Raw genomic sequence first — 27,262 nt, 5'->3', positions numbered from 1 at the left:
TACACGGATTGGCTGTTACTTCTAAGTGATGCATATTTTTTTTTCTTCTGCAAACAGAGGCAAAAAGGGCCGAAGAAAAAGCGGACGACAGCGGGACCGAAGAACTCGAGAAGACGTTAGCAACTCAACGTGCTTTTGCGTTGTGGCTAAAAGGAAAGAAAGGATCCAAGTGTACTGCCGGGATATTTTACGTAAAATGTATCAACGGACACCTTGTCGGCTATTGGGAGTAAATATGCTCCCTCCGTGCCGGAACCGGATGCCTCTTTTCGTTGATTTGTAATCCTTTTTCATACACATTGCATTGATGTGCACGTGTGACAATGTAGCATTAGCGGTCATTATTGTATTTTGTTACATTAGGGAGTTTTACAAGACCCTTTACGTCACACACTTTACACAGGCGCGTTTTGCTCACTTACTGTTTTCTGTAAGTCAGACACTCTTAGTAGATCGTTTCGACATCTGCGATAATGATACCCGATACTCCGCCGGTGCCTTTGCGCAAGCAGAATATCGTTATCGGACATAATATCGTAATAACAACGATATTCTTTCCACGCATAATATCGTTACCTGCTTAGGTAGTGGTTGACGACCAGACGATTCAGATTACTGATGTAGTTTTTGAAGGAAGGAACGGTGAAGGATACATGATGGGCAACCTACAGCGATTGTTATTTTTGTTGGCTTAAGTTTTTTTCTTCTTCATGGTACCTTCGTTGTGCCGTCGTCATAGGCTCTCTTTTGTGCGGTCGCTTGCAAGTACGTGTCATTGCAGATGACATATGTAACCATAATTGAGGAGCTGCTTAAGCTCGCCAAACAAACAAACAAACACGTCTGAACCACGTCGAAGTTCCAGTACTCTTTATTTTGAAATCGGAACAGGGCTATGGTCACCGGGAGTTCATCTTGCGCATCATTTCTTGTGACTAGTGCGCAGTGGCGCAACACTAGTGACGCTTGTCCGGCTTTTAGAGTGTTTCGGCAATGTCGTTCTTGTCTTGGTTCAAACTGTTCCTGATAGTCTTGAGGAGTACGTTGGGTTCACCACAGAGTCCTCTGAAGTCGTCCATGTCGTTGTTGAAGACGTATACGCCGGCGTAGCCTTCGCGGAGTAGGAAGTTCATCTGAAATAAGGGAAGAAAAAACAGGTGGTTTAATCTAACATTTTATTTACAGTCTAATAAACACGGTTTAATGGTTCAAAATTTATACAAAATAATTCATAGGTATTCATTGATGTCGATTTTTTAATGCTTTGATCATTGCGCATGCTGAGAACGCGCTCACATTTCTAAGCTGCTAAGACTCTTATAAGCTTTATGGTGCGGACTTGATCACTACTAAGAAAGTACGCTCATGTTTTCCGACTGTTTCGAATAGGGCACGAGGCGATAAGCATTGGGGCCAAACCACAGAAGACCGGGAAGTCTTCAAAGGCAGCTTCCTTCACTTGCTCTGTCCTGCACTTGAAGGCTTTTCAAGTATAGGAGACGCTGTACGTCGGCCCAGCTCATCTGATATCTTGATATGCCATAAATAGCGGCGACCGTTTCCTCTTCTTTGTTGTATAATAACCGATTCAGACACTGGCTTCACACCGGTGACTTCACATATCAAGTGTTACGTGAGAGCAAAAAGAAAAGCTTAGTGTTCACAATACTTGGCTTGCATTGACATCTTGTCACCGATTATTGTGTTAACCTTACTGCTGATCAGCGAGTATCAAGATACGCGCTCAGCAGCTCAGCGCTCAGCCTACATTTCACACCGTCGAATTCGTTTCTCTCGACAAGAAAATATGACCACTTGAATTGTACGATGACATTAACCGCCGAATTCAGAAACCTCACTCAAACTACACTCAAACTCAAGGGCCCTTCACTTCCTCGAGAAAGGCGCGAGGGCCGGCGCTGGCCAATCGCGACGGCGGATCCGTCCTCGCGATTGGCCAGCGCCGGCCCTCGCGCCTTCCTCGAGGAAGTGGAGGGGCCCTTCAGTTTGAGTGTAGTTTGAGTGAGGTTTCTGAATTCGGCGGTAAGACTGTACATGCACGTGTAAACATGCACATTCTCAGATACACAAAAACGAACACGTACGTCTATTAGAAAGCGGCGTTTGTTACCTTGTGCTTGATGCTCTCAGTGTCTTCGTATCCGATCCACTGGTTATTGTAGTATGCGTATGGAGCCTTTCCTTGGTCATCGAATTCCCTGGTCCAACCGCTCTTCAGGAACAGGCATATCTGCAAATGCAATAAAATGTGGCTCCCATTGAGACACTAACTCGAGACCTCGATATGACACACATGGTAACACAGCGCGTGGGAGAAGGTCGACGCCTAACACTGGTTAAGTCGATATGATACACTTGTTAACACACCGCGTGGCAGAAGGTCGACGCTTAACACCGGTTAAGTTCTTGTTTTCAAGTTTTAAATTACAGCATATTCATCCTACCATTGTTATTCTCAGACATCGACAAAAATTTTCTGCAGCCCGGCGTGACTCGACCTCTCCGCTTTGGAGTTGGTCGCGTGCGCGAGTAGAATAATCTCAACTCTTTGATTGCACGGACAATAACACGCGAGCTTTAAATATTTGGAAGTTAATAGTAGTAATTATAATAATACAATTTTTTCCAACAAAAGAAAGTTAACAGAAACAGGTTGCAATGTAGCATAAGAGTAGTAAATTCAACTTAATTTTATGTTTGCGGTTTATATAACGTTTTAGTTGATATTTAAAGCTTAGCGAAGGGTTTAGGACAGAAAACAGTCATATATGCCCCTATTTCACGGACAACCCAAAGGTATTCAGAGAATCGGCAAACCAGCGCACGATCTACGTGTGCAGGGTCGAGACGGTTATTTTAAGGAGTTCACACGGAGACCTTTGATTGAGCAGTAAACCAGGTTCCTTGTATTATTTAAAAAAAATATTATTAATCAGTGTTCCACTCTAGAAGAATACAAATTAGAACACTAAATTTGAAAAAAAAATTATGTGCAGACATTACTATATTAAATATAGTAGGTATAGTTGTCTTTTCATTGTTTCGCTTTATTTTTTCTAAGCTTCGCGTTACTCTTTAAAGGCAACGTGTTATTTTCACGAACACCATTGTACTTTTTCCAACATGCACAAAAACGCAGCCTCAAATATTACTAGGCGCACAGGGTTAATGGTGTAACATTGAAACACTAAACATGGCTACTAAAACTATAAAATATATATTGTGGTTAATCCTTTCTCAGTCATCATGAGGGCCGTCATAGTAGTATTTGCTTTTGTCGTCTTCCTTAGGCAAGGGAACACCTTCCCTGTGTTCTTTGGTGGAAATCTGGTCTTCGCGCTCAGGCCCATTAGTGTCATCTACATCGTTGGATATTTTAATGTCCAACGTCGTAGCATACTCATCTTCCACAGTAGGCTGGGTGAGCCAAACCACGTTCTCAGTGTCATCTATAGCTCCTGAAGGGGCTTCTGTACTCCTAGCGTCGTGCCCAGAGCCGTTCTCGTAGGCACGTCGCTCGTAAAAACGGCGGGCTACAATTGTTTTCGTGGATATTGTCCCTGATGTTCTATTCATTGAGGGTAAATCTGTCGCAGTTCTTGTATTCGCTTTCGTCAGTTGCACGGTGGTCATGGTCCCGAGATCGATTGCACTCGTGGAAGCCTCGTTGCTACTGTCATTCAGGACAGTCACATTTATCAGCGAAATCATGTCAGGAAAAGATGTCTCGGTGGAGAGATTCCCTTCAGTCTTTGAGCTCTTTTTTCTCTCTTCAGCCTTGGTGATGACGACAACGAGGCTTAACAAGGCCAAGACGACAATCAGCAAGGGCAACGTAAATATCATGACGTGTTTGAAGAGATGCTTGGAGGGCAGTCTTGCTTTTCGTTCTTCCTTAGAAATCCACCTGCGTTCTGGAGATAGCCTACTAAACGTCGATGTCATTGCAGGTGTGAGGACAGGGTCCTGAAGCGTTTTTTCAGTAACGGCCAGCGTAGGTGGGATTCGAAAGCTCCGGGCTCACAAGTGAATAGACGTCTGAGATTAGGCCACCCACCTCAAATAATTTTCCTCTGGTTCGGGAAGAAAAATATCGAGCTGTCAGGCAGCAGGCTTGGGTAATGATGGAACCAATTCGTCTAAGCACGACCTGCGCGTCCTCTCTTTTAATAGACGATGATGATTGTACTTAAGAACCACGGAGGTGAGTTTTAGTAAAAATAGTACACGTGAAAAGAAATGTTAATCATACTCCCTCTCACAAATGCCTGCAGTAAAGACAAAGGCACAGGCGCTTGAGCCTGGCTCAGTAGAATGCTTTTGTTTGTGCGAAAACTCGTTCATACGAGGCACTTTCTAAAGCCACGCGCTTGTGCCCATGCCTTTGTCTGCACTGCAGATGTTTGTTAGATGTAATATAGATATCTGGTCTATATTTTGCTTTACGGCCTGTGAAACCAGTTAAGAATTTACATTCTGTTTGAAAGACGAATAATATCGACCACACGAAATTAATTGAATGCGGGCAGTCATTTTAGTTGTCGTTATGGTAGAATGTCGACAACGTAGACTTACAACTGTGCGAACGACTATTATTTTGCTAATTTCTTGATATCCGATATAGATATTCTCTTAACCTGTTTTTTTTAGCGTGTATCACGCAGACATAATACGCGACTCCACTCCGGTGTGATGCTTATCCACATGAAAACTTAGAATAATCAAGCCCGGCGAAAATCTTTCTTTTCCTCCATAGAATGTCATCACAAGCGGATGGCGCCAACTCGAGCCTGATGCCGAGCTTCCTTCTATGCGTTGATCGGACACAAGACCGAGTCAAACACTGATGCAGCACTCGTGTTTAATCAGCATCGTCGCTCAATCTCCCTGTGATGACGTCAACGTTCTTGTGCACCGAATTCGACTATTCTTGAATACTTCGTCTCACCTTAGCATGGACTAATTGTGAAGGCTGTGTAGGCGCGAGCGACTTGCCCTGACCGCACTGACTAGAGCATTCGCTGCACGAGCGCTCGTGCAGACGCCGAGGCTTCATCAAAAGTACTAGCTCGCGCTGTCAGCAAGCGTGGCTAACAATAGACCATGCAAAGATGAGACGAAGTAGAGTGCCTTCATACGCACGCGCGCCTTTGCTTGAGTGGTGACATCTCAGCCATTTTTCCGCTCAATTGTTTTTCATGCCTTTTGAAGTGCGCGCAATCCGGTGTCACTCAGCTCGAGCGCGTACCTCTGGCTAATGCATAGACGCCATTTTACCGCCTAAGTCATGCAGCGAGTGCGCGAGAGCGTCACGCGCTGGCACATTCAGTGCAACAATGGATGTCTTCGCCCTGAGACAGACAGACATGCAGGCACCCTAAGACGAAGTACATTGTTGGGTATGGTGGGCTCAATCGCCGCCCCACCAAGCACGTGAGATCTGGACTTTCATCGTCCCTGTCAAGCACGAGCGTTCGTGCCGTGCACACCAAGGTAACGCTGGTGCAAACATCGTTCAGGACAACGTGTTTGTGCTTGAAGCTTCGGCTTCACTCGCACGTAAAATGAAACAAATTATAGGAAGTATTCACTGGACGCCATATTTGTGCGTGCTGTTTAGAAAGCATGATAAAAACGAGCTCACATGAATAGGTTGGTAAGACTGGCAATCTTGGTGGTGTGGGATGCACGTTGCAAAAGAACCGTGGAAGCTCGCCTTCAGCAAGCGCACAGCATGCAGTCGCGCACACTGCTATGGCCGCCAGTGAATACAAACTGCTCTCTACCTCAACCCTGCGCGTCCCCATTAGCGTGCGCTGGTTTGCCAATTCTTTAAGGGAGCTTGTTCTAAAAGGCCAATGAAATGCCGGGAGACAGGAGAATTATAGATTTTTTGAAGTAGTGTATATACACGCATTCTTTGAGGGAGCTTGTTCTAAAATGCCAATGAAATGCCGGGATACAGGAGAATTAGAGATTTTTTGTAGTGTATATACACGCCACACACCTCAAAGTAGCTGTAGACGTCGGAGCTCCTCACGAATGGTCCAGGGTTAGGGGGTACGTTGCCGTTCATGATGGCGTGCAGTCCATGTTGAGAGCTGTCCAGGAGAGTGAATCCTCTTCCGAAGAAAGGAATTCCCATCACCAACTTAGATTTGGGGGCGCCGCGGCTCACCAGGTTTTCGAGACCATCTTTCTGCGAGAAAGAACGGGAAACTCAGGTTTTGTAGACCAACGACCAAACCTAAAGCAGGGCCCAGACTGTTCACACACCATACAAAAGACACGATGTTCGCTGAAGACGTACCGACAGAAGTTTCTGTGGACACGTCTCATGCATATTCGAAGAATGTTTGCTTCACATATATTTGTGCCTCAGACATGTCTGCAGGCAGTTCTTGTATGACCAATGTGACAGGACCATCATAGAAGGGATAGGGAATCGGTAATAAACAGCGCGCAAAAAATGCATACAGGGACAAAGGGAAGATGCGAGCGATGCGCTGGAGTCACAACTAAACATTTATTGAAAAAACAAAACAAAAAAACAACACTAACGAAGTAAACCGCACTGTCGCTTCAGCCGTGTCAAGATAAGCGATTTCTTTTTTGTATAGGAAAACCGATGTTTTTTTGCACAAAAATTAATTGCTTATCTTCTATACAAACTCGCCTACATCACGACTCTGATAGGGAATCATATGTTTGTCTTTTAAGTCTTAGGCTAGGTGGCGCAAGCTACCGCCCGTTACAAAGGGTATAGCCATTAACATCCATCCAACGCTTCCCATGGTTTGAGATTGATCCTTTCTACAATCTAGGCTCGTAAACCCGCCTCAGAGACCGTCTGCAGATTTGTCTTTTGTATAATGTATCTGCAGTGTGGCCGCGGTTTAACACTTCCCAATCCACAGTCTATTGTGTTAACCACGAAGCTAACCCCACGACCCAGCACGAGCTAGGTAGACGTGGAAAGCGAAGAAAATCTTGTACGAAGGAGCACTGAGAGTGCCACCAGTCAGAAACCGTTCGTTAGAGCGGTGGATACGTCCACCTTAAAAAAACGTCTGAACAGGTGGCCATGTTTACTTGCGCCTAGGTGGAATGGCCCTTCGCCTGACTGCAATGGTGCGCGAACTGTTTTATGCATGACAGTGTTCGTACCGCTAGGTGTCTTAGTTTGAGGGTAGAAAATTACTGATGCGTTACGCCTATCATGGACATTGCACCTAGCACGCGCACTTCAGGTGGTTCACGTCCGTGCAATAGTATACAGGCTAAGTTTGAAGCATTCATAGCGTTCACTGTAGATGCTTCAATTTTACAGTAAGCTGTTTTTGTTTTTGTTTTAAGGGTCCGACTTTAGAATAAATACAATTGCAGATAGCGAGCACTTAACACTAATACATTGAGTTCAATGCTCGCGAATCACGTTGTAGTGGCTCAAGTATATCCACAGTTGCATAGCTCGTCGGCTTATTTATAAATTAGATTTCTGGTTTATATATTCAGATTCACATACTCACCACGTTCAGTTTCTGTTGATCTCCGACATCGATGTCTCTTGGGAACAGCGGACTGTGGACATCGGTGACTCCGTTCCACTTTCCCCTCAGGTCATAGGCGTGGGTGTTGAACCAGTCTACGTACCTGTGTGAGTATACACATGATTTTCTTTAAGGTACCGTCAATGACACGTTATATTAAAGGACATCTCTAGGTCTACGAGATAGTTAACCAAAAAGTGCAGACGCCGAGAACATGATTATTACCAAGCTCAAGAAGCACAATCACGCGCGAACTAGTGACCAGCACTGGAATATCTGTAATTTAATTAGGACTTGTAGACATCGTGTCAGGTGTCTTTTTTTTTTCGAATGCAAGCATTGTACGGTCAATATAATGCAGTTGGAATATCATTCTTTGTTTTCCAAGATAGACAGGAAGTAACTGAATGTCGACTGCATTCAGTTGCTTCGTCTTCGGACGACACGTGAAGCGTGGTGGCACCAGTTATTTTTGCTACTGTCACAATTAGCAAGGTAGAGGGTGCACCAGCATCCCCTTTCACAAATTATTTAGAAAGAACGGTGAGTTTACGAAACATTATGTGATTGCGATAACTATCCTAAAGAGGCCTTCAATGCCGGCCATGCGGCGTAAGAGCAACTTTATACGGTTTGCTTCTTCCGTTTTTATGTTATAAATCAACGTGTTTCCAAAAGATCGTTATCGTGTTTATATCGCACTATTTGAGATTAGCTTGTGGCCTCCTCAGCAGTGGCGCTTGACGTGTCAGCGGCATGAAGAGCCTTTGCCTTAAATGATTGAATTTTAAGCAAAAGCGAAAGCTTGAATACGCACCGGCATCATCATCATTTATCCTTTTCCGAAGCCAATGACGATAATACTCATGATACATCCGTCGTCCGCGTACCTTTACCGACAACTGCGTCATTTGACATGGCACATGCCCTAACGGCGCTTGTTTGATGAAGACTTCACCGAACACGCGTTCACCCTTCGTTCTTCTATAGTGCCTGTGGAATGAGCCCAAGCTGCGTAACCTTTTTCAACCTCACTTGCGATTTCATTTTGGCCAAATATTTACGAGAATTTTTTTTCTTTAAATACGCATTAAAAAAGAAAGGGTCGCCCTGGGTTTTAAGCGTAACGCAATTTTTTTTTTAAGAATGTAAAACTATTTAGTCCTTGCGGCTTATACGACATTAGTACATCTGGCACAATCGGTCTTGTTTGTTTGGGCTAAGCGCCAAGTAAAGCTGGCCAATACGCACAAAGTTTTCATTCCCCAAGTGCGATAAAAATCTAAAAATCTCTATTTATCGATGTTCGGTTTTCACTCACTTGGTCAATTCGGCGATGTCGTATCCGGGATTCAGATGTTGATCCGATAGTGGAACTTCCATCGTAAGCATAAGCCCGTTTGCTCTTAACTCCTTGGAGAGCTCCTAAAAATAAATTTCGACCAGTCGAGTCAACGACTATCAGAGATTTCACTCGAAACGCAATGTAAAAACAAGCACGCGACATGTATAGTCTCACCATCATTTATGTCTCTAAACAGGTGCAAGGGCGATGAAATGTAGCATATTGTATGCATCAGAACAAAATAAATGACCGTGTTAGATACGCGTGGAGTGCATTTGTTGAGTGCAGAAAGAGTTTAGGTCCATCCGCCTACGAAACCAACAAAACAAAACAATGAACGTTTCAATCACGAAAGCGCTCCCGAGAATTGTTTTACTCCTCTAATTAGTTCTTGAACTTTAAATAATTCCACGTGTTCTCTTTTCTGTTGAACACGGATACAGCAAATCAAGACAATCAATGCGGATCGCAAGTTCGTCTGCTTCTTGCACAGGGGTTTCAAGTTTCGTTGATGTCAGAACGCCGTTCTCTTATTGGTTAATCTAAAAAAAAATTAGTAGGTAGACCTCAAGGCATCTAGCATTAAGGTCTACCCACTATCCTTGCAATGAAAGCCAATCAGAGCTCGGCGTCGTTTTGACGTCACAGCAACTTTTGCGGAAAAAGCGGACGACTTGCTCTCTGCGCAAAAGAGTCCCATCGAATGACGAGGCTTTGAATCTGCGACGTCCGCAGGGAAGTGAATCGTCCGGCTCACTGCCTCTATGCGTATCACCTCTTTTTTTGTTTAATAATATTCCCAGGCTCGTCATTCGCCTATCGTTCGCCATTATTGGTTGTCCATGTTCAGCAAGGAAGTTAACTGACAAAATCTTTTTAGAGCACATAAATAACCCTATGATGGTGAGGTCTTGGTCATTTTATCATATCAGTCTTATTGGGTACAGGATCACCGTCATACTAATCGGTATAGCTGCTTCTGGTTGTGTACGTTTTTTTTGTTTTTTAAAAAGACCCTCGAGGGGAGAATAAGCAACACTCCGGGCTGTATGAGAGCAATTAAAGCATGCGCATTGTGATCCTTTCTGCTTGCTCCTGGGTATACGGTTTCCTCACCGCGCAAGTGCTCATTACGTTGTCCTCCCATTAGCAAAGCGGTGATGGAGCGCAACACGTACCCACGTCACAATCGTGGTTAGTAATTTCCTATACTCTGCGTCCCGTGACAAAAAAACCTTGAAGTAGCACTTAGCCTCAAGTGTCTGTGTGTGTGTGTGTATGTGCGTCGGCAGTCAAGCACGCACCTTAGCGAGCTGCACGTAGTTTTCCTTGTCCTGGGGCCCTCCTCCGCGGTAGTCGACGCCCGGGAAGGGCCAGGCGAGGTCCACGCCATCCAGGTTATACTCTTTCATCCACTGGAGCACGCTCGTTATGAACTTTTGCCTGTTCTGAGGAGTGCTGCTCATCTGCGAGAAGACGCCATTCGGGTGTTGCCATCCTCCGACGGAGAGCAGCGTCTTCAGCTTGGGGTAGTCATCCTTGATGGCGGTGAACTTCTTGTAGAGTCCTTGAGACGGGCAAGAGAGGAAGGGACAAGAGATATGAGCATGAATTGCGGACAAATTCCAGTTGGTAAACCTGTACACGATCACTGACAGCTTAAGTACGCAGGGCGTGGTAAGTCGATCCAGAGTATCTCATTACCGCTCCTGAGCCAATGGGGTCGTAGCATTTGCCTATGCGGAGTGCAAGTTCGTCTGCTACTTTTGCAGGGGCTGTGGTGACGTTAGAACGCCGAACTTTGATTAGCTCTGATTGAAGGACACTGGTTGGACCTTAAGAAAGCTTGCTTTGAGGTCTACCCACCCAACCAGACCGCGGCGTTTTGACGTCACAACACCCGCAAAAGAAGCAGAACTCACGCTCGGCATAAGAACGCCGAAGAACGAGTCACGAAGCAAGACATGTGAACCAAATAAGCCACGGCCTGCGTTTGTTAAGCTGTCAGCGACTATAGACGTCTGAAAGCAGGCGGCCACGGTTGAAGAGCGAGTCTGGCCACCGTAAACGAAAAACGCTTTGTTTCGGCGCTATTCTGGCAACCGTGGGCACGCCTTAGCGAGGCTTGATTATTGGACGATCTGCGCATACCAGGAGCAAGATGGCGGTGCCCAGAGGCCTTACTTGCAGACGTCTATAACCCCCGACAGTTTAAGAAACGCAGGGCGCCTGTGATTATGTTCACGCTCCTTGCTTTGGGATTGGTTCTACGGTGTTCTTATCGGCGAATGCCGCAATCTGATTGGCTGAGGAGTGATAATGAGATGTTCGAGACTAGCCACGCTTTGCTTTGCTTTAGCGGTCAGTGACTATGCGGAGCGTAAGTTCGTCCGCTTCTTGCGCAGCGGTTGCGGTGACGTCATAACGCCTAATTTTGATTGGCTCCGATTGGAAGGATAGTGGGGAGACTTCAAGGCAGCTAGCAGTGAGGTCCACACACTATCCTTCCAACCAGAGCCAATCACAGCCAATCAGAGCTCAGTGGTTTGACGTCACCGCAACTCCTGCGCAAGAAGCAGACGAACTTGCTCTCCAGATAGTTACTTGTACGCAGGAGCTGGAATGCACTTATGTCAGAGGGCCGGAACGCTGTCCTTTAAAAGTTGAGCCTAAAAGACAAGTTTTCGCTTAGTATGAGTCTTCACCGTACTCGGACGTTTCTGAACACTGGCCTATCGTGCGTATTTAACGGAACCTTTGCGACGCAGGTGTCGTTGATGATCAAAGGGTTTTTCTCTTTATGACTTGTGATTTCAGTACCATGAAAGAACTTGTAGAAATAGTATAATGAGGCAGTGATAATGTGTCAAAATAGCAGTTCGAGTAGAAAACAAATATTTCCGTGCTTATTAATCAAGTGCTGTGTAAGCACCAAGTGACAGTTAAGGTAGTTCGACGCTGAAAAGGAGTCCTAAATGTTAAATTATCTCAAGATTTTCGTTGAACGGCATGCAGTAGCTATTCTCTCAATATTGGTTATATGACCCAGTTACAATTCAAGCTTCGATTGTATCAATAATATATAATAAAACAAAACATTGAAAGGATGTATTTTGCGTTGCACACTTAGTGCGAACATGCGTTCGAAACAGGCGATTGGTGTTTTTTTTGTTGTTTTGTTTCAATTTTAGAATCAAAGGGCTGCCGAGAAGCTACTTGTGTGGCGCAAAGTGCTAGTTTGAGATAATGAGAAATTGAACAATACAATGAGAAACGGCGCTGATGTCCTGATCATGCTAACAATGCCGTGCAGTGTATAATATCTACGCCCTTGCAAACTGTGTGAAACTGGAAAATGAATGGGGAAAGTCGCATCACGGTCCTCTTGACAGGTCTTCATGAGTGTCGCTACTGCCGACTCCTGCCGACATGGAGACAGGGACCATGTCGTTGCAATTGCACAATTATTCCTCATTATGAAAATTTACTTAATGATTCCTAACTACGCAAAAGTGAACCTAATAAGGCATCATTACGTGAATTTGTGGTGGTTTCGTAAGAAAAGAATCAGCCAAGCCAGGAACGGTATGCTAGTTGTTTGTCTTGGCTAATTGGCTGAATATGCCACAAAGCCACCGTTGTGGTGGTAAGAGGCATAGCTATTTATGTATGCTACCTGATCGTCCCCTATCTTCTGAGCGCCAAACAATACCTCTCGCGTGTTATCTTCATCATGTAAAATAAAATTATTATAACAGTTTTTACAAAAAAATTGAAATACCGAATAAAAAAAAAAAACTTCCTCGCTTCTGCTCGTCTCATTAAATATGCAAGCAAAAACAAAATGCGGTTCTTGGACTACACTTTAAAAAAGCCCGTGCGTTTTCCTTCCCACTCAAGACTCGGAGAGCCAATCATCGCAACTTACGGAGGCAGCTCAGCGAATGTCGATGCCGAAACATATGTCTAGACCAAGAAACGCAATCTGAGTTGGGACATTAAGCAATGCAAAACGTCACGCTTGCATTGGTTAATGTCACAACTCAGGCTGCGTACTTTGGTTTTGCCAAAATATATGTTTCGGCATCGTCATTCGCTGAGCTGCCTCCGTAAGTTGCAGTGATTGGCTCTCCGACGATTGAGCGGAACAGTAGACGCTCGGGCATTTTTTTAGAGTTTACTTGTTGATAGCCAGGGCGATAGCATAATTGAAATATAAAGATAAATGTTCTTATTCTGCAATTTGTACATTTTGAAAGAAGGCTCCACTGCTTTACAACGAATGCACCGCACTATTTCGAGGAACTTTTTTTAAAATATAATCTGTGTCGACAAGATGAGGAATACTCCATGATGAGTCTAACCGTTCCTGTAACTCCGGGCCACGCTGTGTAATAAATACAAATTTTCCCGCGTAATAAAAATGTTACCCGCAATGAGACCGAGTTGCGCAGTACAGTGAACTATGAGTACAGCCGTTTTGGAGTCATTTCTCTTCACTGCAATGCGAAAAACAGTGTGACCACCGAATGACCTAAAGACGCGGACGCTACGGATCTTGCCAGTTGACAACTTGTATATCTATACCATATTAGTACACAATTACTCGTTAGAGCAGCCACTAAAAAAAAAAGGGTCCTGAGGAAAAGGGAACGTTTGGTTCTGCCAAGAATTTTCAGAAGCTACAGTAAGAGGGTACTGCCTTTTTATGTTCCACATTATTATAGCATGTTCCCAGATCGACTTTAGGATTTGCAGTCACTTAGGATTGTTAAGAGAGAGCTGAGAGAGATTGGCGGGCAATAACTTTGCTGCTTAACTAAATTTGAAACCTCTAATTTGTTTTAGGTTGGTGCGTCGTTTTGTGTGCTTGCATCATGCGATTTTCAGTTTTAAATTTACAGAGTTTGTAACTTGTTGGGTTTTGTACGATGTAAAATGACGTTTTTGTTAGGCCGAAAGCATGCCGATAAGCTGTTTTATTTTGTGTAAGAGTGCTAACATCCTATCCATTGGAACATTGTCCCGCGCACAAGCACAGACGTGCTTTTGCGGGCCTGGATAATTCATGTACACGTTCATTATGCAATCAACTTATCTATGTATTTATGTGGACCGGAAGCGTGAAGTTCATGTCACGGACACCTGGTCAAGGGACGCGCATAAAAGCACACGCATACCTCTCGAGAGAATTCGTCACGCGGCGCCTTGGAAGTCCTAAACGATCTGACTAAAGCCACTAGAAACACGCTCAGAGTACCAGCACTCTTGTCACCCCCCCCCCCCCCCCCCCCCCCCGCCCCTCCCAACCTCCCCTTACACCGACATAAGGACGGTCATTCGTCGCTCGAGTCACGCGACATTTGTTTACGTTCACGCCATTATTTTGGTGCTTAGACACGCACGGGCGCCGTTTGGCGACAGTTCTTGTTCTGAAATGCGACTTCCTGATCGGGGCATACGGCGTTGAGAGATCATCGTGTCATTGACCTGCTCTTTTAGAGCGCAGCTCTTAGGGGCCCGTTTCCGGCTTGAGCGGCGTCGGCGTCGCCGTCGGCGTCGCCGTCGGCGTAACCGCGCGGTGCGTCATGGGAAATGTCCCATAATGCACCGCGCGAGCCCCCCACCGGGGTCACGTGACTCCCCGAAGTCACGTGACTCCCCTGAGGTCACGTGACCCCCGCCGATGTCGCGTGACCCCCCGATGACGTCATCGTCACTGATGACGTCACCGGCATCCACATCGTCATCGTCATCATCACTGATGACATCATCGGCATCCACATCGTCATCGTCATCATCACTGATGACGTCACCGGCATCCACATCGTCATCGTCATCATCACTGATGACGTCACCGGCATCCGCATCGTCATCGTCATCATCACTGATGACGTCACCGGCATCCACATCGTCATCGTCATCATCACTGATGACGTCACCGGCATCCACATCGTCATCGTCATCATCACTGATGACGTCACCGGCATCCACATCGTCATCGTCATCATCACTGATGACGTCACCGGCATCCATATTGTCATCGTCATCATCACTGATGACGTCACCGGCATCCACATCGTCATCGTCATCATCACTGATGACGTCACCGGCATCCACATCGTCATCGTCATCATCACTGATGACGTCACCGGCATCCACATCGTCATCGTCATCATCACTGATGACGTCACCGGCATCCGCATCGTCATCGTCATCATCACTGATGACGTTACCGACATCCGCATCGTCATCGTCACCATCACTGATGACGTCATCAGTGACGTCACTGATGTCACCGGCATCCGCATCGTCATCGTAATCATCACTGATGACGTCATCAGCGACGTCACTGATGACGTCACCGACAATCGCATCGTCATCGTCACTGGTGAAGTCATCAGTGACGTCACTAATGACGTCATCGGTACCCGCATCGTCATCGTCACTGATGACGTCATCAGTGACGTCAGTGATGACATCATCGGCATTGGGGGTCACGTGACCCCCAATGCCGTGACCACGTGACCTTGGGGTCACGTGACCTTGGACATTGGGGGTCACGTGACCTTGGGGGTCACGTGACCCCCAATGTCCGTGACCCCCAATGCCCTGACCCCCAAGGTCACGTGACCCCCCCCCCCCTGGTTAGTTTAACCCCCCCCCCCCCCAGTGCCCTTCCCTCCTCCTCCTCAAGAGCTGCGCTCCAATTCGGCGTTACAGGGAGTTGTAAGCGGCATTCATTTTTTTAATAACATGTTTAGCAAGCGGAACGACTGACAGTAGTTCTCGCATCTTCTGTCGGGGATGTTGACAAATACTGGTAACCAATGGCAACTGTGTTTCTACGCACCGGTAAGGCCGAAGCGTCGTTACTCTAAAGCATGGTCTACTCTATGCAGGGACTCTGCAGCTCACAGCTCTTTGATGCTAGAACCAGTAAATAAGCCATGCCTTTAAGGGCGGTGACCACAAGAATATTGAGAACTGGGGTGTCGATACTCTTAGCGTATTTTATTTAGTGACTCTAGTTGATGCTAGCCTCCCCATCCCATCGTACGCGCTAACAAATTTTTTCCGGCGGGTGTCCTTGAGCAAGCCGGGTTTTCACGCAATGCCGTCGACTCTGAATCTACAGGTTTCTATACGTCGCCTGTGTGCTGCAATGACGTATACATTGACGGCCGGGCTCACCTCTGTCCGCGTCGTAGCGAGGCACCTGGCTGTCCAGTTCCCACGTGTTTGGGGCGACGCCGGCGTAAGCAAAGTTGACGTGCGTGCACAGATCTCCGGGTATCTTATCCACGTCGTAGCTTGCTGGGTCGGGCCTGGTCGCTGCCCAGCCGTAGTAGTAGCACACGATGGGCATGGTGCGTGCTGACGACGGGGCCGTCGAGTTGACGTTTGAAATGGTGCTGTTCGTTTGGCGGCCGTTACCTGTGGAAGAAAGCGGAGAAGTCTCGTAAGCTAACGGAAGGAGGTTGCAATTACGTTTATCTAGGCTTTAGTTTTACGATTAACGTCGGACAGTCCAGATTTTCTAAACGTTTATGAAACAAATAAAATATAAAAGCATAAGTTAAATATAGAAGTTGAAATAAAATTGTTTGGATGTATGTCTGATATTTTGTGGGCAGTTTTATGGGTACCAGACGACTCAGTCTAGTGCCATTTCGTGTTATACTCTTCAAATTCGTGTTTTCTTTTACGGAAAATAGTTTTGCTGCGATTGAAGGTTTGAGTTGGAACAATGTAGTTTCTGCTGTCCCTAGGCGCAGTAAGGAGCTGGAGTTTTTCCATTTTAATTCGGTATAGGGGCGATCAATTCTTTGCCAGTCTGCGGTTTACGCACAGCGAAACGACTGTTCGTACATAGTCACCTCGTATTGCGTCACCCAAAGACTAGAAATGTTGTAAGCAGATGCGTGAAATTTGAGGGTGTACGAATACTGCTTCAAATCAAATAGCTCAGCGTCATCCATAGCTAAACATGCAAAAGAGAGCTTCTATGTATACATGGCTCCATTACTTCCGAAATGTAATTTAATTACAATTACAATTACTTTGCTTCAAAAGTAGTTTAACTACAATTACAATTACTTTGCTTCAAAAGTAGTTTAACTACAATTACAATTACTACTCCGTGAAAAGTAATTGATTACAATTACAAATTACCTTTAAGGAGTAATCCAATTACTTTATAATTACTTATATCTGAGAGCGACCCGACTTGGGCCATGTAACTTTAAACGAGTTGTATAGGATGCAACGTATTTGTTCATTCCATGCACCAATGTTTTGTAAGGCTTAAGCAGCGCTACATAAATGCCACGTATTGTACTTTCCTTCTATCAATTTTGTTAAAATCATAATAAAACCTGACAGTTCGGGGGCAATAAAGCATTACGTTCTTTTATTTTTAATAAATAATAATAAATTAGTTCATATGCTGGAAGACGCCAGATCGATGAAGAAAAAATTGAGCTGACAGACTTTTGTTAGCCAGGAAAATAAAAATGCGACACTCAGTCAGATATAATTTTTTTGCAAGCGTTAATATAAAACTAAAATTCACATGCGCTAATACGACCGAATTCAGAAACAAACATCATGGTATTATAAATTATTTACATTGAGTTGAAATTATAATGGCTCAGAAATATATAAGAACCGAATCCGGGCTCCCGAATCATTGGTGACAACATTCACAGATGAGAGGTCAATCTCCAAAATGCTTATGCAAATAATATCCGAAGTAAAACCAACAGGAAATAAGCTTTAAAATAACACGAAGATACAAATATGCGACAGTACTGGAAAAGAGACGCAAAAAACTGGCGAAAAAGAAAGAAAAATAACTTCATAGACAATTCAAATTCCCAAGCTCGGCTGAAAGCTGAACCTCAATTTTTTTCTTTGAATATTTTGGCATGTTTAAGATATTGTTTTCTGCACGCACCGCAGACGGCGCTACACGGCGCCGTTCAGGAAGGCTCCAAAGAGGATTGCCTCTCAGCCCGCTGTGTAAGCAACAAAACAGCAAACAATGTGACGCTTTTTATGTTGTGCGTGTGCGTGAGTGCGTGTCTTTGTGCGAGTTGTTTTATCCAGAGCTAGGCCGCTTGTGCGAGCGCTGAGGCTTTCAGAGGTTCCGTCGGCGTCGGAAAGTTTTGCAAAAGCAATTGTAATTGTGCCCGAAATTTTGCAATTACTGATCTAGAAAGTAATTAAAATGCAATTACAATTCATTTTAGCCAAGAGCAATTCATTACAATTGCAAATTACAAAGTGAAGTAATTAAATTACTGTAATTGAATTACTACCCAAGTATGCTTCTATGTCGCCTGCTACGAATGATGGTGAACTATAAAATTGAAACGCTATTTGCGCACACACAGTTTTCGTCTCTGATGTTGATTTTAGTATAAGGAGCTAACTGCCGTGTTCAAGCATGCAATGTGAAGCTGCACATTGCATTTCCCGCCCTCGCGCGAGCGCAAATGGAGAAATTGTTCCGCGTAAGTCGTCTTGGGATAATCACCTTGGCTCACGCCGCCTAGTGATATTCCAAATACCGATTTTCCTGTCTGGTTGTGTTGCCACATAGCTGTGTCTAATTCCTCCTTTTGTCCTTATTTTCTTTCGAATATTTGCGCAATATACCTTCGCAGCGATGACGCCATTCTGAAACGTGTCGACGTACCGCGTCGACTTGACTGCCTACACCTAAAATGTTCAATGGCCCTTTTTGAGTTGGATCGAGGGTATATTCCTCGACGGCCTTGTTGGTGTGAAGCATATTTACGTTCCAAGTGTAACGTGGAAAGAAACACCGAATTCTATATCAAAATACGATTCTTGAGTTTTCGGATAGGACACGTACGTCACAAGATGGACTTTCGTGAGAAAACAAATATTAGCGTATTATTTACGCCGGAAGACTCAATTGATTTATTACAATACAGGCTTCTCTCTGGGGGTTGACGTTTAAAAAGAAAGCGCATTTCAAAATTGCAACTAACTCTGAGACAGTCTCGCGACGTAGATGTTGTGCACAAGTTTCTTTCTCGGGGAGCACTTTTTTTTTTAATGTAGGTGTCCTCTCTAGGCACATAAAGAGTATTTTCTTGGGAAGTGAGTGTTTCTAAAAGTAATTGCCAGAGGTGTTTCTATGATTCGGGTCGCCGTTTCGCAATAAAAGCATGTTTTGAAACCGCTCCTAACTAAAGATGCGCTTGGCACGTAATTAAAAATGTTAATTTTGTTTTTGCGGGGGCGGAAAATTGTTTTAACTGCTCCTAATTAAAAATGCGCCTTGGCATGTAATTAATTATGCTTTTATTTTTTTTTTGCGGGGGGTTGTTTTGATAAACTTAGCCTGTTTAGGCACTTAAAATGTTCTTTAAGAGTTTAGTGTGCCTTTAAAGGTAAAAGCCGTGCTTCACAAAGAAGATAAAAACACACACACGCACGCACAGCTGGACGCTAAACTTATTTTCACGGAGACAAACCTCGTTGGGTGAATCCGTGTGCAACACAAAGTTTCATATCTTTTCTTGTGGATGATCATTTCATAAATACTAAAATTGTTTTAGAGTGGCATGAACAGCGTCACAGATGGAACTGATCGCGTGTTCGCTTTGCGTAAACGTATAAACAACTACCTTCTAGGATTGCAGTTAGTTTTATGATGGGTTACAATACATATAGAGAAATGACTTGTTTTATATACTCTATGGGGCTCTCGTGCTTGGTTTGTGACAGCATACTTGAAGGACAGAGGCTATAACGTGTTATGTATGAGGTATTTGTGAATAATTAAGACCTGGTATCCCTCTAATGTATCCCTCTAAGAGGTAGTATCCCTCTAATTGTATAAACTTTGAGTGGGTGACACAAGCGTTCAACCTCTTCAACTTTAAAATGAAACGTTCGCGTTCTTAATTAAATTATTGAATTATTTTACTAATCTGAATAACTGGCAATATATCACATTTCTTAAAGCTTTTTGCCTTGAACGCTATGATATGTTTAAAGCTTTTTCATGTCGCTCTTTACGTCTGCTTAAATTCGGAGCTCGTTGCTCGTGTAAATGCAACGTTGAACGTGTATGGCCGTGAAGATCATGTTTTGAGGAAGTTCTAGTACCATGGGGACATTGAAGCAACTGAAGCAGCATCGAGAGGCTGCCCTGTCCTCGCCATTACCAGAAGAAAATTCCCCCGGTATAACCTTGCAGCTTCCAAGAGCTTTACTCAGATGAGTGACGGAAAGTAGATAAATTATGTGCGTGCCAACGCAGAAATAAGGTAGTTAACAAACAAAAAAATCGTCTAGAAGCAAGAACGACTTGTCTGAGGAGACTGCGGAATGCTATATATAACCAAGATAATGGGTAATGGCATGACGCCACTCCTGAATAAAACGATTTCGAGATAAGATCGCTTTTTAAGAACGCTATTATTACATTAAGCTTGTTTGGTGCTGTAGAGCATCCTTATTATTTTTGTTTCGTAGAGCTGAGTTTCTAAGAATTATTTTCAAATCGCAATCGACTCTGATGGTGGGACATTACAAATACGACGCCTTTCTGGCTATCGATATGCAGCCGATGAAGGTTCTTCATTACCCGAAGATAAGAACGCCGAAAAACGAATAACGGGGCAAGAAGAGCGAGAAAATTAAGCCTCTCCCTGCGTTTCTTGATTTTCTTTTCTGTACGGAGCGAGAGTTCGTCTGCTTCTTTTGCAGGGTTTGTGGTGACGTGAGGACGCGGAGCTCTGATTGGCTCTAATCAAAGGACCCTAGACCTCAAGGCAGCTTGCTTCGAGGTCTACCCACTATCCTTCGATCAGAGCCAATCAGAGCACGGCGTCTTTCTGACGTCACTGCAACCTCTGCAGAATAAACAGACGAACTTGAGCTCGGCGTAAGCGTTCAATTGACGCCTACTGCGTAAGCGCTCCGTTTTGCAGGTAACTGACAGCATAAGCAACTCCCATCTTGGCTTATTTTGTTCACCTTTACGCTTCACGATTTTTTATTCGACATTCTTATCTGCTAATGAAGCAGTTTTGTTGGTTGTGGGGTGATAAAAAAGGTGCTCGGTACTCGCTTCACCCCGTACCACTCTGTCAGTGACTATAATATTTTAATAACGGTATTTTGAACCGGGCGGACAATAAAAATCAATATGATTTAGATCTTGATTTATTTTGTAACTTGAATAGTGATTTACATAATTGCCTGTTTTTTATGACGATTTTCAATCAAACCTTCTTAGAAAAAAATTTTTCCGGCAATATTTTTTTCTATTAATCGTTTTTCTAACATTTGATATTTTCTATGTGCGTTTGTTTTGTATTTAAATCAATGAATCATGAAAGAAGAAAAAGATTTATATAAGGTTAACTCGAACAGAAAGCGCTCTTCTGAGCAAATGAGAGCATTGAGCTTTATTCTTACCTTCGACTTGGTTGGTCAGCTACGTAATTAACAAAATCGGAACTTAAGAAATAAACGAAAAATACAAAAGAAATGTTCTATTGCTATCAACTTAGAACTCAAAAGAAAAAAAAACAAAGTAAGTTTTCAAACAAAACAATTAAGCTCTTTTTGTTTGAGTATTACGGCAAAGAGAAGTGTTTAATTAAACTCTACTGTACATTCGCAGGCCCTTTTTCTTCCACATTAATATCAGGAATTTGACGAATTGGCCAATTAGTCTGGCATGTGGAAAAATACAACTAACGGCAAAAATTAACGTTTCATAGCTAGAGTGATTTCAATCAAATCAATCTGATTAAAATCCAATAAATCCAATTTATTTATTTTTTTGAAGTCGTGACATTTTTCTACCTTGATTGTGAACAACAAATATGATTTCCTCTGAGGTTCTATTTAGAAAAATCTGCTATAAAACAAGCACAGAGAAAAAAAAGTTACAGCGATGAAATATATCTAAGGGCGTAAAAGATATTTTATTTCTTTTGGATCATAAATTTTATTTGTTTGACGCATGATCACGTAAACTTCGCTTGTTTGTGATACGAGTTGCGTATATTTGACACGACGGGAAACACTACATACAGCGTAACTACATGTTTGCGTGCTATGAGCTGCTGTTGTTATTTAGGCTTCATTGTCTTATACTACAGAAGGATAAGGAACGAGACAAGTCTCAGAGAAAAATCTGGCCCCCAATATCCAATTATGAGAGAGCCGCCTGGGTCTCAGAAAAAATATTTCGAACTTCGAGTTTATTTAGATATAAAATTTATTCAGACGTCTGATTCAACGTTGCAAACTGCGAGAGTATCATGCAAGTAAATGAGAAGAACAAACAAACAAACAAACAAACATTGTTTAGCTACCAAAAGAAATTTTCAAAAATATCAAACAGGCATACATATTTATGAAAGAGTCAAGACAACGCGTACGCGGCTAAACTACCTTTATGCATTAAGTATAGCCCCCAAACACAACCCTGGGTCATTCATTTGGCGATAAGCAACGTTTGACGTAATGTATGTTTTATTGAAAAAAACAAGAAAAAAACAAACGGTTCTCTGCTCTACCGTCCGCACGTGTTTGAGAGTGACCTTTGCAGGGGTAAACATTCGCACAACCTTTGAGGTTTTGGTGAATTATCTTAACTAGCAGATTGTCGGTATTGGGTGAAAACAAATAACCGGTAATCATCAAATTGTACAATTATAAAAATAAACTACAGACCAAAATCACAAAAGAGGCAGACAGTTTAACCGGTTTCGCTTTACGGAGCACTGACCAAAACAACCTGGAGGGTCTTGTGAACACCGTGTAAGAGGGATGAAGCAAGATATCTTTTATATTATCAGGGACCTTCTAGAAATTGTGCTTGTTATCTACTGAGCGAGACGTCTCGTTGTAACAAAATAAATATTAAGCTTATTCGATTGCCGCTTATTCTACATTTCGTGCATTCGTATAAATTATATCCCCCCCCTCCCCCCCTATAAGCGGCTGTTTTGAGAAAAAAGAATAATATAAGTCGCATCTTTGTGTAAGCCACAGCTATACATATATTTGTATGGTCGGCGCAGCGAAACTGCACTGAAAAGTCCGCATATGTGTACTCTGATTGCAACATATGCGAAAGCGAGAGTAAGTTTCAATATTGTCGTCAACAACTCGAACGAGAAATATAACCACCGTTTCAAATTTCCGCAGTTAAGGCCCATACTTGTAAAAAAAAAAAGAATATATATCGCGCTATTTCATAAAATACACCGACAAATGTCCTAAAATACACACACATATATACACACGCACACACACACAAACACGCACACGCACACACACGCACGCACAGACAGACAGAGACACGCGCTATTTATGCACCGGATTATAAACTGGAAACTACGCTATTTATAGCTTGAAAAGCTACAGATGCCTTGCTATGCACCATTTGAAAGCTGACTTAGGTTCCCTCTGAATGACATATGGAAGTTAGAAAGAAAGTTAGTCTTTTGAGATGTAGCATTCTTATTCGTGTGGCATCAGAGTTTGGCTTATAAAATTTTCATTTTATTATATTACCTTAAAGCCACTCGTTATAGTGCAATACCTGGAGAAGGAAAGTTCATGATGAGCACACAAGGTAAACTAAGACATATTATAGTTCGCGAGTACAAAATGTACAAATTAAATTTCTTGATTGCGTGAGACTTGGAAGGTACACAACCCTTAAACTTTCACCGCTAGCAATCTGGAGCAACAAAGTCGTACTTACGTTGGCTCTGGCCTAGCACGGTGTGTGCTAAGCACGCTAGCATGAGGATCGCGATCTTCATCAGGGAGTTGTGTGGTTTGAATGCTGCATGCACAAACAAACAAATGCGAAATTAGTATCTACGGCGTGACGGTACTTTCTGTACCCTGTCATGTCAACGTCGTTCGTATCCCAGATGGCGGTTCAGGCGGTTTTTGTATTGGTATAGTTAAGCGAAAATTATAATTGCTTCAGTGAAACAGTTGTCTAGGCACGCTGTTGTAGTGAGTCATGGGGCATTCTGACCCTGCATTATCAAGCGAATGTGTTTTCCCTGAAATATAAAGGGATGTCAATGTGCCGTCAAGATAAAAAAAGAAAATTAGGAGTCTGGTTGAAACCGATAGCACACGGGCGCACAAGCGCTCGTTATAACATATATCTCATGTTCTGGATTGTTGCTGTAAAACTTTACCTTAAATTATGGCTGGTTGAAATACCTTAAAATATCAAAAGTATGTTTAGGAATTGGTAGAATACTGAGTGGTGAAATACACGGAGACATGCGTATGGTCAGTAAAAGTAATTTTGATATCATGGAACGTTCCTACTTTTTGCTAATGTAGTTTTAATTGTGTAACTTGTCAACAACGTCATAAATGTCTTCAAAAATTATATATAACCGCTATGAATGTTTGGGAACGTTTTGTCATTAGAACTAGGCCAAGGATTTGAAGTTGTAACGATGTCAACTAAGTTTAAAGCGAAGGAAGGTTTTTTTTTCTTCTTTTGTTGAAAGAAAGGCAACAACAGAAAACCAGAGCAGCTGAATATATGCAAGACCAAATTGTGAAATGATCTATCAAAGGATGTCACAGAGGTGCAATATTGTATTCTGGAAAACTTGTATAATATTTTTTGTTTACCCTAACTGTGTTGTTTATGTATAAAACAACCGAGTCTGACATTTATATGGGCTAGAATTATTGTAGTATCACCATTGTCAGAATAAATGACGATATAAGCACTGAGGGGCCTAGAGCGACGATAGCAGGAACATAACATCATCACACAATGCATCATAATTAAGGCAATCTCGCTGTTCATGAGCACATAAAATAAACTGATGATGATGACGATGACGCACGCGCAGTCTTTGTGTAATCAGAGATTGTCATCCTACCGATTAGCAGGGGGATGATTAGTCCACTTCGCAATACGTATGCATATTGATTAATTCCTTATAGATATATATATATATATATATATATATATATATACATGCGTACATATAAAACATATTGCCCTTACCACATTCTTGAAAAATAAGGTAAATATTCATTATACTGGTGACTTGAAACCAGGCAAAAAGTGGGGACGAGCATAGTATATACTAGTATCCATTTATACCTTCTCCATGTCCTCAAGGATACCATTATCATTGAGAATCCCCAGTTTTCCCAGATGATATAGCCTCTTTTACAACCACATATATAGACAAACATCTCAGTGAAAAAAAAAAGAAATCAATAAAGAAACAAAAAAGTGGTTTCAGCATTATTTTCTGTTTGATCGGACACCAACTAGGGTTGCTCCGTAGAAATAAATAGTCACTAGGTATGTTAATGAATAATAACCTTCAAAGCCACGACATCGTCTGAATTCTATATTTGTCATGACCTCAAAGATACCATGGTCACAGTTGATCACCAGTTGGCCCGCATAATTTCGGCTGTTTACATACACACAAGAGAAAACCACAATTGCATCCCAATCTTAAAGTTCAAAAAAGGGGGCTTAGCAGTATTTTGTACTTGATGGCACACAGTTAGGTTGTGCCGCAAAAATAGGGATTTGCTAGTTATGCGAATCAAAAGTAACCTTCAAAGTATGCCAATTTCCCTATATATTTTTCGGCACCCTACAATAATGTCTCTCTCTCTCTATATATATACATATGTATGTAATACAGGCACTTTCAACATCGTATATTGCACATCATCGTACATCATCGTACACGAACGCGCAAGGGCCCTTTCCTTGCTCCGATGGGTTTCGGTCTATAATTACGGACAAAAGAAAACGCAAGAGGCGCTCTGCCAGAACTCACCCGCCAGAAACGAGATTAGAGCGTCTTCCTCGAAACGAGATGGACCGGCTGTTTATAAGCACACAGAGGGAACGTAGGAGGCAGTGTACGTATTACACCACGCATGCAGCAGGAAGAAGACCTTGTCCGTCAGCCCTCTCCCCCTGTTTTTCCCACTCGCCGACGGCGCATGCGCAAGGACTTTGGCAAGGGGCGACTTGCGCAACAGGATCTCGGGTGAAAGGGTTGGCCACGGAACTGGAAACCGGCGACACGCACGCGCTTATCGTCATTTTTGAAAAAAAAAAGAAACAAAAAAGTAGCAAGAAATGAAATCGCAACGAAGATGCATCCGCTTCCCTAGACACCTCGTTTGTTTTGGGGGCTTTGCACGCTGGCACACCTTGCTCTTCTCTGTCTTTCTCTCTCTCTGCCCTCACGCACGAGCCAGGTGTATTGGAGCGCAACGAACGCAATATTTGCCAATTCGTGGAAGGAAAAGGTATCCCCCCCCACACACACACTCTCTCTCTCTCCTGATTGCGTCTATTGGATCAGATGATATGACGTAGTTGGAGAGGTTTGTACAAATTCCGTTGCCCAGAGAATTCACTCACAAGGTGTTTGCGTTGGTGGGAATTTCATTGCATTATGCGATATGTTACAATGAAAGGTGCCATCAGAGCGTGTTTTATGGGGGGTTTCCGCTTGATGTAGTGCAAGTTTATGTACCGACGTGCTATCTTTCTGTAAGCAAAATAACCTCAGCTGCGGCTAGGGTGTAAATTAATATAATACTTTAGAGGTGTTTAGGTTCGGATTGCAAAATAAGGTATTAAATTTAGTTGGTTCGATTTATGTTTGATGCAAAAGTGAAACACGGGGATCTGTAAAACAGTTCGGCAACTTTGAAGCAACACGAGTGCCATCAGAGGGGCGCGCGTCAAGCTGCTTCTGAGTATCAAAGAACTCCACCGCGTCATTATGATTCACAGAGGAACTATATTTCAAGTCGTTGAAATGTAAGAAGTGGTATTTAAATTTTCAATTAAAATCAGCAGCTGGAGGCAGGGAGGGCCGATTTCCCATAAAGGTCCCATTCAGCAGCGCAAACACAGGTCAGTATCTAGATGATTCTTACAGAGTAGTTTTGTGTGAGCCAATAATTTATTTGACACTATTTCTTTGTTAGAAAGCCAAAAATGAGCACGACTCGAACGAATGAGTGTCGCTTTCATTGATGAGAATTTCAGGAGAACCTTTAAATCCGGTTTTTATTATTGATTGTGTCATTTGTGTGTGAGGCTCATTAATTTATTTAGGGATCTGACGTTCGGCGGTTGCTCCAAGAAATTCATATACATCGTTAATTGTAAATCACAATAAGTTAGTAGGCAGTGTAAATATTACATATCTTAATTGTTAGGTTACCAATAGTGTGTGTTTCTTAGTGCCTCTATACTCAGATTGGAATCGCGCGTGTAGGACGGTACGAATATCTTTAC

The 27,262-nt window shown here is 43.1% G+C and overlaps 1 protein-coding gene across 1 annotated transcript; it reads right to left on the bottom strand.

Annotated features, from left to right (window-relative positions):
• Window positions 1–855: 855 nt before the first annotated feature.
• LOC8025030 (endochitinase) lies at window positions 856–25,939 on the bottom strand. The gene is made up of 9 exons (XM_040211771.3): window positions 25,779–25,939; window positions 23,690–23,773; window positions 16,111–16,353; window positions 10,221–10,483; window positions 8,893–8,996; window positions 7,551–7,674; window positions 6,029–6,220; window positions 2,132–2,251; window positions 856–1,133 (listed from the first exon to the last, which is right to left on the bottom strand). The coding sequence occupies exons 2-9, from the start codon at window positions 23,748–23,750 to the stop codon at window positions 978–980; spliced, it is 1,263 nt and encodes a 420-aa protein (XP_040067705.1). The 5' UTR covers window positions 23,751–23,773; window positions 25,779–25,939; the 3' UTR covers window positions 856–977.
• Window positions 25,940–27,262: the final 1,323 nt, after the last annotated feature.

The sequence above is a fragment of the Ixodes scapularis genome, unplaced genomic scaffold (genome assembly GCF_016920785.2).
Source record: "Ixodes scapularis isolate PalLabHiFi unplaced genomic scaffold, ASM1692078v2 PGA_scaffold5__190_contigs__length_132052651, whole genome shotgun sequence".
NCBI lineage: Eukaryota > Metazoa > Arthropoda > Arachnida > Ixodida > Ixodidae > Ixodes > Ixodes scapularis.
This window is presented reverse-complemented; position numbering and strand designations above follow the sequence as displayed.

Excerpts from the sequence above, each read along its gene's own strand:
- LOC8025030 (XM_040211771.3), bottom strand. The coding sequence starts at position 23,750 with ATGAAGATCGCGATCCTCATGCTAGCGTGCTTAGCACACACCGTGCTA. Across the intron at positions 16,354-23,689 it reads CGTGCTAGGCCAGAGCCAAC|GTAACGGCCGCCAAACGAAC; the intron begins GTAAGTACGACT and ends TTTCTTCCACAG. Across the intron at positions 1,134-2,131 it reads CTGAGAGCATCAAGCACAAG|ATGAACTTCCTACTCCGCGA; the intron begins GTAACAAACGCC and ends CCCTTATTTCAG.